At 41.2% G+C, this 12,272-nt stretch overlaps 1 protein-coding gene across 1 annotated transcript in view; it reads right to left on the reverse strand.

Annotated features, from left to right (window-relative positions):
- Positions 1-12,272, reverse strand: part of LOC115029892 — a 108,290-nt gene that overhangs the window by 40,987 nt on the left and 55,031 nt on the right. The window contains exon 2 of the mRNA XM_029472184.1: positions 12,011-12,255. Coding sequence (XP_029328044.1) covers positions 12,011-12,255 — 245 coding nt within the window. The remainder of the gene's footprint in view (positions 1-12,010; positions 12,256-12,272) is intronic.

Below are 12,272 nucleotides of genomic sequence, written 5' to 3' on the forward strand. Positions count from 1 at the left end.
ATAAAGTTTGCAAGACCAAGGGGCCTCCCTTCCCAATGATGGCCAACTAGGCCATCTTCTGCTACATATGCAGCTAGAGACATGAGCTCTGGGGGTACTGGTTAGTTCATATTGTTGTTCCACCTATAGGGTTGCAGACCCATTCAGCTCCACTTGATGACTTTTTAATGCTCTATTAGTTGTAGTCATAATTTTTGTCTTGATCCCTACTAATTTCACAAACTTCTAAAGGGTAATTCTCATGCATATCACATTTACTGTTCCATAACAAGCCACTATAAAACTCAGTGACCTAAAAGAACAATTAATTGTCCTAGAGAAGGAGCTAAGAGTCTCTACATCTCTACAGCTCAGGCAACAGGAAGAGAAAAAGCCACTGGGCCTGCCTGCCTTGAGCACTTGAAACTCCAAAGCTCAGGGCCTGCAACAATGCCACACATCATAATTCTGCTCAAGTAGCACCAGTCCCTGATGACCTTGCATTCCTAGGGGGACCATTCCTATTCAAACCACCACAGTTGCCATCCCTGAGACTAGGTGTTGGGACTATCAATCTTGTTTACTGATAGTCTCATTTATTGACTAATAAGTCACTGATCACTTATTATGTGCAAGGCTCTTTGCTACTTGCCAGGAATTCATAATCTACTAGAGAAGATGAAAATAGAAATGAATAATAAACACCACTGGAATCAAGATTACAATGCATGCCCAGGTAAGAACAAAAGTACACAAACCCATAAGATGTCCACTTGTTCAATAGAAAACTTAGTACTTGGGTTGTATGACATGCAAAACAGATATCTTTCAGTTCCCAACTACATATGCATATACATCAGCACTATCCATCTTTATTATAATCTTTTGAGGATTGGGGGAACACATACGCAAAGAGGAGAAGGGAGCAAGATTTACATTACAGACCAGATATTATTTCTGCCTGTTCAGCACCCATTCTCCATCAAGTAGTGCCAGGACCTTGATTCCAGGGCCTTCTTTGCAACTCTCAGTCCATATGATAACAAAGCATCCCCCCACCAAACTTTGGCAGACTGATCATGTGGTAGAAAGCTTGGCCAGTCACTTTACTGTATTCTTCTGACTAGAGCAAAAAAAAAAAAAAAAAATCTAAGTATATAAGTAGACCTAATTTCCTGTACTATTATGATAATGGTTTAGAACTAAAAAAAAATTTATATTATCCCAGAATGAGTATAAGCTTGGGCCATAATAAGGAGCCCAAGAAGAAAGCCAAGCTGAGCCACCAGTGTGAAAGGTGGATGGGTCATGAGACTCTGGATGTAGCCCTGTGGGGGTCCAGTTGCCCGGACATTTCTGCTAACTGTTAATTGCTCACTCGGTGCTCAAAGGGAATGTAAATCACTTTTATTTGTAGCCAGAGTTTTACATTCTAGGCCAATCCAATTAGAATGAAAAAAAATGCCTCCTTGTATTAAACTGTTTTAAGAATTAGAAAATAATTAATGCACACAGAAAAGATGCATAATGAGTGGCACTCATCTGGAAACCTGTGTCAGGACTAGATGGATATTTGTGGTGGTGGGTGATGGGTGGTTCAGGCTATCAACTTGAGTACATCTGGAATCAACTAAAACCCAAGCACCTGGGCATGCCTATTACATATTTTCTTCTTTGGATCCTTCTAGGTGGGAAGACTCAACCTAAATCTGGAAAAGACAATTCCGTGACACCTATAGCTAACTAAAGACTCTTCTGGTAGTATGGAGACCAATGAAAGCAAATGGTTAAAAATATTTGAAGGGCTTATTGTGGGGAACAAGGAATTTAGTGACTCTGTATATAAAACTTTTGATAACTTGTGTAGAAAAAAATAAGGAAAATGACAAGCTAGCTGGTTGTTTCTAGAAGATCTGGATAAAAGGAAAAGTATGAACAAGGTAACCCAGACCCAAATAGGCATGCATGGTATGTACTCACTGATAAGTGGATACTAGACAAAAAGTACAGAATACCCATGATACAACTTACAGACCATATGAAGCTTAACAAGAAGTAAGGCACAAGTGTAGATGCTTCGGTCCCACTTAGAAGGGGAACAAAATAATCACTGGAGGCAGAGAGAAGGAGGAACCTGGGTAGGAAAGGGGAGGAGATAAGGAGCAGTATCAAGTATGAGGGGGGGGGGAGGGGGACAAGATTGAAGCCCAGAAGTCCAGAAGGCCAGGAGAATAAATGGAAATATGCAGCATTTGGGAGGGGCACAGGAGAGAACATCGAGAAAGTCCCAGAGACCTGGGATGTGAGAGGCTCCCAGGACTCAATGGGGATATATTGTGGATAGCCCTGGTGATGCCTGTATTTTGATGTTTACTCCGTTTTCCCAGGAGAGGCTATCTGGAACAAGGAATGAGTCATATACTCGGGTGACTTCTTATGAACCTTCCTCCAATGAATAAAGGGACTAATCACTGGGTGAGCAGGCTGGACTTCCGGGTTGGATGGAGGAAGAGAGGAAGCAGGAGAGAGGGGCTTTTTGAATGGGGATAGCGAGAGGGCAAGATGTAGCTACTAGTGTCTCCTAGCTTAAATGGTGAATCTGCCAGGATTCACCACCAGATGATTTAGAATAAATATGGCTTACAAGATTAGGATTCTAGTTGTTGTACCAGCAATTGAGTTACCATTGTTTCTGAACTAAGTTTGTGTGGTATTTTCCTTCACATGGTGGTTCGACCGGGTTCAAGAGGTGATAACGCATGGATTTGCCAGATGTGCACCACAAAGGCCATGGGGGGTTGAAGCATGGGGCTGACATGGTAGCAATCCACCAGTGGGAACTTAGTGAGTAGGGTGGAGAGATTTTGGAGCTCTGAGTCAGAGAGTCTCCACTAGATAAGAACTGGCCGGCAAGACCACAGGGGCTGAGAGTAGCTGGGTGTAGCATGGGAACTTACTGTTTTTAAAAATATTTCTCAAAATAGGGATGACTTCAGTGGAAATGGCCAAGTGGGGAGATGGAACCCAAAGAGACCATCTCCAGTAGAGATACAGGGTCCTCACTTGAGGCATGGGGACACCCACCAATTCTCAAGATGTTTGACCCAGAATTGTTCCTGTCTCAAGGAAATGCAGACACAAAAATGGAGCAGAGATGGAAAGAAAGGCCAGTCAGAGACTGCCCAACTTGGGATCCATCCCAAGTACAGGCACCAAACCCTGACACTATTACTGATGCCGTGTTGTGCTTGCAGACAAGAACCTGGCATGGCTGTCCTCTGAGATGCTCTACCAGCAGCTCATTGAGACAGATGCAGAGACTCACAGCCAACCACTGGACTGAGGTAGGCGACCCCTATGGGAGAGTTATGGGAAGGACTGATGGAACTGAAGGGGATGGCAACCCCCTAGGAAGAACAACAGTGTCAAGTAACCTGGACCCTTCATGTCTCCCAGAGACTAAGCCACTAACCAAAGAGCATACATGAGCTGGTCCATGGTCCCAGCACATACATAGCAGAGGACTGCCTTGTCTGGTCTCAGAAGGGAAGGATGCACCTAATCTTGTAGAAACATGATGCCCCAGGGAAGGGGGATGCTGGCAGGGGTGAGAGGCGTGGGTTGGAGGGTGGGGGAGCATCTTTTTAGAAACAAAGGTGGGATGAGGGTAAAGAACTCTGGGAGGGGGGATCAGGAAGGGGAACAACATTTGGAATGTAAATAAATAAAATAATTTAATAAAAATAAAAGAAAAACACTAAAAAGAAAAAGAAAAGTGCTAAGTAGCTCCATCATTGTATCAAGTCTAACAGCTTCTAAGTGTATGAGGATCTTCTCTCCAGCATTCATAGAGCTCAGGTTGTGGAACATCAAACTCATGCTTATGAGATTGGCTGACCCATAGCAAAAATGCAAGTTTAAGCTACAGAGAGTATTAGTGGTTAAAGTAAAAGTGCCGGTTGGTAAGAAGTGGGTTCTGTAACTTAAGAAGCAGATGTGTGAAAGGGTATTGAAGCCAAGGACTCAGAACCTTCATATTCTGAAGGTTTATCTTACCTGAGGAATTAGTCTCCGTGCTTATCAGAGGATGCACCCCTCCCACGCCCACCCCCTGCAATATTGCCCTCTCCACCTTTGCCTGAACGAATTAATCCTTCATTGTCTGTCAAGCCAGAAGTGGCTTTCTCTGAAGGAGATGTCAGGTAGAACAATATTTATGTCCTCCATTGCATAACCAGACTTAAGGCTAAGCAGATTCCTAGAAAGGAGATAGAAAGCATCGTTCACAAAGGAGGTGTGCTATGCCACTAAAGAGCTTAATAAATTTGCTAATTCATTCAAGCAGAAATTTGGGGAATCTGTGGTGATAGATTTTTTTTCAAGAGTCTGAGATAATGGTAGGAGGAACATAAAATTGGATCAAGTAGAGTTTATTGATACTGGTACAATAATAAAAGATTTATTTAGATCATTTAGGTTTAATATGGAAGCTCACACTTAAAAATGTATTAAAAGTTTGTTTGGTTAGCTGAAACATTTGCCATAAGGCTGCCTACTGAAAAGGAACTGGAGTTGCCTGCTATCTCTTAGCTTGGTACTGATGAAGGAATCTTACGGTTCAGGGAGACTGCAGTGCTGAAGTGGGTACAACATGCTGTTGGGATACTATTTGTACATTGTGTGCAGTTTGTCTCTGTATATTCAGTTGTTGATTGCCAAAGTGGCAAAGAGCTAAACACTGGCAGGACCTTGGCATTGTTCCTATGGCCCATCATCGGCCTCGCATTTCATAAACATCCATCCTTCCTTACTTGCTGATTAGATTTAAAGATCTGACAACCAATAGCTGAGCAGGAAATGAAAGACAGACCTTCTGAGCAGAGAGAGGGTCTGCAAAAAGAAATAAGGCAGGAGATTTGCCAGCTGGACATAGAAAGGAACAGACATACCAGGGCTGAAAGGGAGGCAAAGAACTAGCTGTGTGGCAGGACAGAATACTAGACTAGTCCGGATAATTCTGATGAGCTCGCTGAGAGACTGCCCAGCTATATGCCTAAGCTTTCAGCAATATTAATAAGTCTCTGTGACATTATTTAACCGCCAGCTGGTACCAGAAAGTCCTGCAATACTGTGCAAAACCAAATCTCTTATAATAGAATGGCCCTGAAGACATGCTCTTCACTAATGCTATAAGACACACAATGGTGTGAAGGGTACTAGCAGTTTGAACACTTATTGTCACTCTTCCCTTGGGCTAGATCTTAGGGTTGGAGATGCTGCTGCTTAGTTGGATGTATTAAATACAGTGGGCTTAACTGGGCCCCAAAGTAGCAAGGGCTGGGTGGGTAGCAGCAGAGGTGAGTAGGCCAGGGCAAGGCAAGGGTAGTTAGCATTATAAACTGCACAGGTAAAGGACTTTTTTACAGTGGCATTGCTAGTGTGGCTCTTTGGTATTGGTTAATCACTCATGATATTTCCAGGAATGAAATGGATAAGAAGCCTGCTAAGTTTCTGTTTGACCTCTGTAAGGAGAAAAATTCACAAATTTTTAAAAGGCTCCATTGAATTGTACTGATAAGAATCTTAGTCTGTGAATCAATGTCCAGACCTGAGCCAATTTGCAGATCCTGAACCCCTTGAATGAACGAGTTTCTCTGAGGGACCTTACTAAAACACCTAAGATTTTTACTTTCAGCCTTTCTTCCATCCTTCCCCAGAAGGCTCTACAGCCTTTAGCTGTATACTGAGAAGCAAATCCAAGCAGTGTATAGAACACTCAGCTCTTTTCTTATAGCAGACTAGTTTGCTGCTGAATGAGTGGGACTGAGCTAACCTGAGTTGCCTTCCTATCTCTCTTCAAGAACCTGGGGGGCCACGCACTTGGAATTTCTTAGAGCGGCCAGACAATAATGCTCATTCTAACGTGTATCCTGGTTGTCTAAAGCCTTATGTTAAAATTACTTGGAACTGGGGATGGTGAGACCCACTTATTACACCAACACTCGCAGGCAAAAGTAGGAGGATCAAAAGTTTACTCTCAGTTACCTGGTGAGCTCAGTGATGGCTTGAGCTCCATGAGGCACCAGTCTTAAAACAGAAGTTACTAGGGACCGGAAGAATCATCTCTTTCAACAGACAACTTCTCAATTTCCTTTACACTTTGCTAGCCTTAGAGCCTGTTCCCTCCTCGAGAGAGGAGGCGCTTACTATTAACTTGGCAGTACAGAGATAATCGTTATTAGAACTCTCACTTATTGAAAGCCTACTATGAGCAAGCACTGCATAGGTGCTTTACAGGTGGTAGCTTACTAAATCTTCTCAACCATACTATAAGATACCCGTTTACATTCTAACTTTAGCCTTAAGGAAGTAAGAAGAAAATTGGAATAATTAGGCACCCACCCTGAGTCACATAGGAACTCAGTGGTGACCTGGTATCTTTCAAGTACATAATAAAGTCAATTACCTAAAAGTCATCTGCTGCACACAGTAAATATTAGTAACTTTAACCATTTGCTATTGCCAATAGCTACAATTATCAAACTGTGCAGCTGACCTCTGTTGGTAAAGATATTATTTTTAAGATGACTTTAAATGGACATGAAAATGTAGTAATTCCTAGTTGTTCCAGTATCCTAATTGTTCCACCAAAGTATATTTGAGCAGAGAATGCTCTGTGAGTAAAAAAATCTATGGTCAATTAAGCCAGGGAGCTGTGGTGTATTTTATTCCTCTCCTGGAGAGTCCCAAGCAGCATTAGCACATTAAAGCTCTGAAACATCTTGCAGGGGGAAAAAAAAAGACCCTATTAATCTGCTTTAACCCAAACTTTTCGAATTCTTTGACAAAGGAATCCTTTCTTCTCATAATATTTATGATCATCCCTTGAAATCACCATTCCATGGAAAACACTTGGGATAAATGAATCTATTGAAATTCCTCTTCCAAGTTGAGCATGTAATGTTTTGACAGTTCTTTTTCTGCCAACTCGACTCCCTGCTGTGGATGGGCTGCGAAATGTCAGAGCCAACAATAAAGTTTCTCTGACAGTTAATCATAAAACTCAAGCTTTTCTCATGACAGCCCAACATTCTTTCTACTTTTCTCTATCTTTATAGCCACAGGTAAAAATCCCTACATTTTCTTCAAGTTCATGTTCACAGTATTTTCAGCTCTGGTTACAGACTATATAAGGGCAGTGCCTCACATTTTTGCAATCTGAGCGTCATGGCTAGGACGGATGTATTCAGCAGTACTTGCCCAGAATGTGAAGGATCCTGAGTTCAAACTGCAGCTCTGGAATCGAATTTCTCATGCTATTCTTTCCTCTACAAATAAACGTGAATCCTTAGTGCCTGAAACTATGCACTGCACTTGTGCATGTCCCTGAAGGAGCATGCTCAAGGTGTAGTCTGCACACATTCATTCATTTAACATCTCCACATCAAGCAGCTCCCACAAGTCAGGAACTCTCCTAAGTGCCTTATAAGTTATATATATATATATATATATATATATATATATATATATATATATATATATATTGAGGAAAGCAGGGTTTACTTTTGGCTCACAATTTGAGGATGCAACCTATCATGGCAGGAAGGTATGGCAGGGGTTTGAGGCAGCTGATCACACTGCCGCTGCTGTCAGGCAGCAGAGAGAGAGGAATGTCATGGTATTCAGCTTGTTTTGTCTTTTTTATTCAGACCAGGACTCCAAGCTGTGGATTGGTTCTAACCACATTCAGCCTCATAGAAAGTCTTCCCTAGGCACACCCTGAGATTTACCTCCTAAGTAATTCTAGATTGACAACCTTTATTAAATTCCACAATGCTGGATGGAGCAAAAGAAAATGTTGGAGCAAAAGAGACAGTCAAGGTCATTAGTACTCTAATAGAAGCTTTATTGTATTCGGGGGATTAGGTAATTACATGTCCAAGTAGATTCATACTGTAGTGTCAGGTAAGGCCATGTGATGTGCAGTTAGTGGGCAAGAAAGCCGGAAACATAAATGAGGGTGGGCAGCTTTAGCTTGAGAAAGGCTGTCTGTATGGCCCATCAGTAAGTAGGACTCTGAATAATAGGAAAAAACCAATCATGCTATACAAGGGTGGTGCAGAAAACATAGTTTCAGGTCAGAGGAGCTGGCTGAATTTGCTGAATTGGAGTAACAGCAGGAAAGCCAGAGCAGAACATACAAGTCACCAAACTTGGAGTCACCAAGATCAACTCAGAATAGCAAGCATGGGCCAGACTATAGTAAGGACTTTGGATTTGTGGAGATAAGGAACATACAGAACGTTAAAGATATGGATTCAATCTAAAGATATTTTCACACGGTTAAAAGACAACTATGACTTCAGAGCAGAGGACACAATCTTGGGAGTAGGAAAGAAGTAGGGAGGCACTGTAGGCACACACATCTTTATAAGCACCTGTAGATATGGTAGTCATTTGGACAACATGGTGCAGGAGAGCAAAGGTTCTGGATCTACCTTGGCAAAAGACGCAATGGGTGACTGTAAACTTGGTGCTGTGGTCAAGAACACTTGTGGTTCTTACAAAGGACCCAGGATCGATTCCCAGCATCCAAATGAAGGCTCACTGTCTTCTTGGGCACCAAGCACACATGTGGTGCAGATGTGCATGCAGGTAAAACACCTGTACACATAAAATAATAAAAATAAAATCTAAATAGAAAGAGGAGGAGGAGGAGGAGGAGTTGCCGATGGAACTTTAAGCTTGAGCAATGAAGTAGACAGTGATATTACTTAGACTTGAATATTTCCCAGATCGTGATAGTTTTGAGAGGAATGGCTTTAGAGAAAGCATGTAGAAGGAAATGAAGTTATTATATTTTATTGCATTAAGGTTGGGATGTCTATGAGTGATGCAGGAATACATATGAATTTTACCTTATTCTAGACCCCATGGAAATACATATATACAAATCACTGGCATTAAAATGCACATGTTTAGAACCATGAGGCCAAATGAAAGCACCTAAGAACATTCCCAGATGCAGGCACTTGAACCTTCAGAACTGTGGTCTAAATGCACTACTTCTTTCTTGATAAAGCTATCTTGTCTCAGTATTTCATCAAAAGTAATGTACAATGGCCCAATATGATTGCATTCAGTTCTCAGTATGAGCCAGCCATTGCTGGTTGTACATGTGTATTAACTCATGCTCTATAAATAATAATTGTCCCTATTTTACACTTGAGAAACTAGAGACATAGAGAGTTGAAGTGATGTGTAGAGTGTTATGTTGGCACTACAGATGACAAAAAGATTCACACTCAGACTGAAGCATCAGGGACCAGAATAAACTGGTAGGAGGTTTCATAGCTTCTGTTTTGTTTGTTTGATTATTTGCTTGTTTTGGTTTTTTCTCAATTCATGATATGTGTTATGATTCATATCTTTTTGGTCACCTCCTTTCTTTCAAGAACATGAATTTATATCAAAGGCTGAAAGAAAATTATTTTTCAGCTTTTTCTCTGGTTAAGTCATTTTAGTGGGATAAAACCAATGTGATATTACCATCAATTCTTTTCAAAATCCCCTTTTAAGATTTGCATAAGCTTCTACTACATACAAATTCGAAAAGGTGGTAGTCCACTGTGGTGGCATACACCCATAACCCCAGCACTGGATAGGCAAAGTCAGGCGGATCACGGTAGCCTGGTCTACATAGTGAGTTCTAGGTGAGCCAAGGCTACACAGTGAGACTCTGCCTTAGAAAACAGAACAGAACCAAACAAAAGACCTTATAACAGTTCACATTCAGATTGATAACACATTTATCCATTGTCTCATGACTCTATAGCATCAAATTACTGATGTATTTCATGGCTTAACTCCCACCACACACACATTTAGAGTATGTAGACACACACTTATTTATACAAGGAATCTATCTTCCTAAAAGAGAAAAAGAAAGAAAGAAAGTAAGCTAGGCAGGATGAAGTCATTTCATTCCTCTATTTAATAATTACTCAGTGTCATTTTATGTTAGACAATCATTGTACACTGAGCCTTCAAATACTATGTATAAAACTATGAAGAAGTAAAAGGAAAATCTTTAAGAAACCAAAGAAAAACTCTGGGATTGGTCCTCAGAACCCAATAAATGGGAGGGAGGGAGAAAGAAAGAAAAGAAGGAAGGAAGGAAAGAAGGAAGGAAGGAAAGCAGAATAAATAAACAATCAAGCCTCACACAGACATAGTCGAGAAGACAGTGCAAGAGACAGACAGACAGACAGACACGAAGATGGAGAGACAGAAACCAAGTAAGACTTTAGAAACCAACATACCACATGTATCACTGTTTATTATTCCTTTATAATGTTAAAATGAATTTTATTTTTTGTTTACCTTTCTCCACATTGTTTTCTATAATGAGCATATATTGCTTTAATGTTAAAAAAGAAAAATATTTCAAAATAAAACATGTCTACAAATTTGCTGAGAGCACATACATTACTGTACTAGCCTTTGGAGCTACATTGTAATCCATAATGGGAGAAAAGTCTGGTAGGAATATGACATTTTTATTGCTTCAGTGACTCAATAATAATGCTCTAATGATTCCACTGTGCCCTGGTTTGTTTCCTGTTGCTGTGGTAAAGACCGTGGCCAAACATAATTTGGGGAGCAAAGGGCTGATTTCATCTTAGAGTTTATATTCAGTCCAACATGAAAGGAAGTCACGGGGGGGGGGTGTCTCAAGACAGGAACCTGCAGGCAGGAACTGAAGCAGAGGCAAGGAGGAACATGGCATATTGTCTTGCTTCCCCGTGGCTTGCTCAGTTTACTTTCTTATACAGTCCAGGACCATATGCCCATGAGTGGCACTGCCACCAGTGAGGTAGACCCTCCTACAACAATCATCAATCAAGAAAATTCCCCACAGACTTGCTTATAGGCAATCTGAGGGAGGGATTTTTGTCAATTGGGGTAAAGATTTGGTAAAGTTGAAAAACAAACAATCAAACAGAAAAACAGAAATGAAAAGCAGGACACATTATCAGGAGCATTGGTCTAGGTGTCTCTCCCACAGTCGTCTGTGTGGTGTGGCACTACAGAATTTCCTAACTGAAACAACTGCTGGGAAATCAACACGGATTGGCATTTTACTTTGACTCATTATACATACTAAATCTTGAAACGGAGAGAGGATCTAGGAGACCATTTCCAGGTTTAAAAAGAAGAAAAATTTTTCCTGAAGGGCCAGGCATGGTGGTACATAATTTTAACTGAAGCACTCTGGCAGATTTCTGTGAGTTCGAGACCAACCTGCTCTAAAAACAAAATAGAAGTAGGAAATGTAGATGTTTGTCTTGGTCTTTTGTTCCATCCACTTTTTAAGATGCCTTTTTACGTTTTAGTTGTGTAAAATTTCAGACATTTAAAAAGTACATGGAGGTGGGGCTGGCAAGATGGTTCAGTGGTTAAGAGCTCTGGCTTATCTTCCAAAGGACGTGAGGCTCAATTTCCAGCAACCACGTGGCAGCTCACAACTGTCTGTAACTCCAGTTCCAGGGTATCTGATCCCTTCACACCAAATGCACATAAAGTGAAATTTTAAAAATTTAAAAAATACACCTGCAGTTGAGTACTCTAAAGTACACATGAGAAATCCCATTTTTATCACCCATGTTAAGTAATTATCAAAATCTTAAAATACTTGCTTTTTAACAGCTTGTCTTGTATCAGAGGAAGTGATAACATTCACAAAAGGAGTGGACTCAAGTCCACAATCTCCCTGCCTCTGCCCATCAAGTGCTATGATTACAGACCTCTGCATCACACTTGGTTCTCCAGAGATATTTAAAAGGATTATTACAGCTAGAAAATGTGAGAATTGATCTGGAAATAAATAAGCTAGGAAGCAAGAAGCCATTGGAGAGAAGCTGTCACCAGGAGGGAATTCCCTGTGAGCAGAAGGGGACAGGGGTGACCACTTAGCTGTAATGTAGTAGGGATAATGGGGCATGGTCACATGACACTTGATCACACCTACCCAGACTGTTGTCACTGCTCGTGGGCCAGGAGGTGATTCTTTCCCTCAGCTTCTTTGTACTGGACTTGTCTGATTTCATGGAGAGGTCTCCTTCCTCCTTCCTAATTTCTCTAACAAGCTGTGTGTGGCACCTTGTGAAGTCTTGGAAAGAAATCTTCCCGTTTTCATCTGAGCCCAATTGGTTCATGATCTCAGCCACTGACTCTTCCATATTCAGCTGTCGGCAGACCATCAGCAAGTCATTCCTGTTGTGGGGGGGGGG

This window comes from Mus caroli, chromosome 18 (assembly GCF_900094665.2).
Source record: "Mus caroli chromosome 18, CAROLI_EIJ_v1.1, whole genome shotgun sequence".
Taxonomy (NCBI): domain Eukaryota; kingdom Metazoa; phylum Chordata; class Mammalia; order Rodentia; family Muridae; genus Mus; species Mus caroli.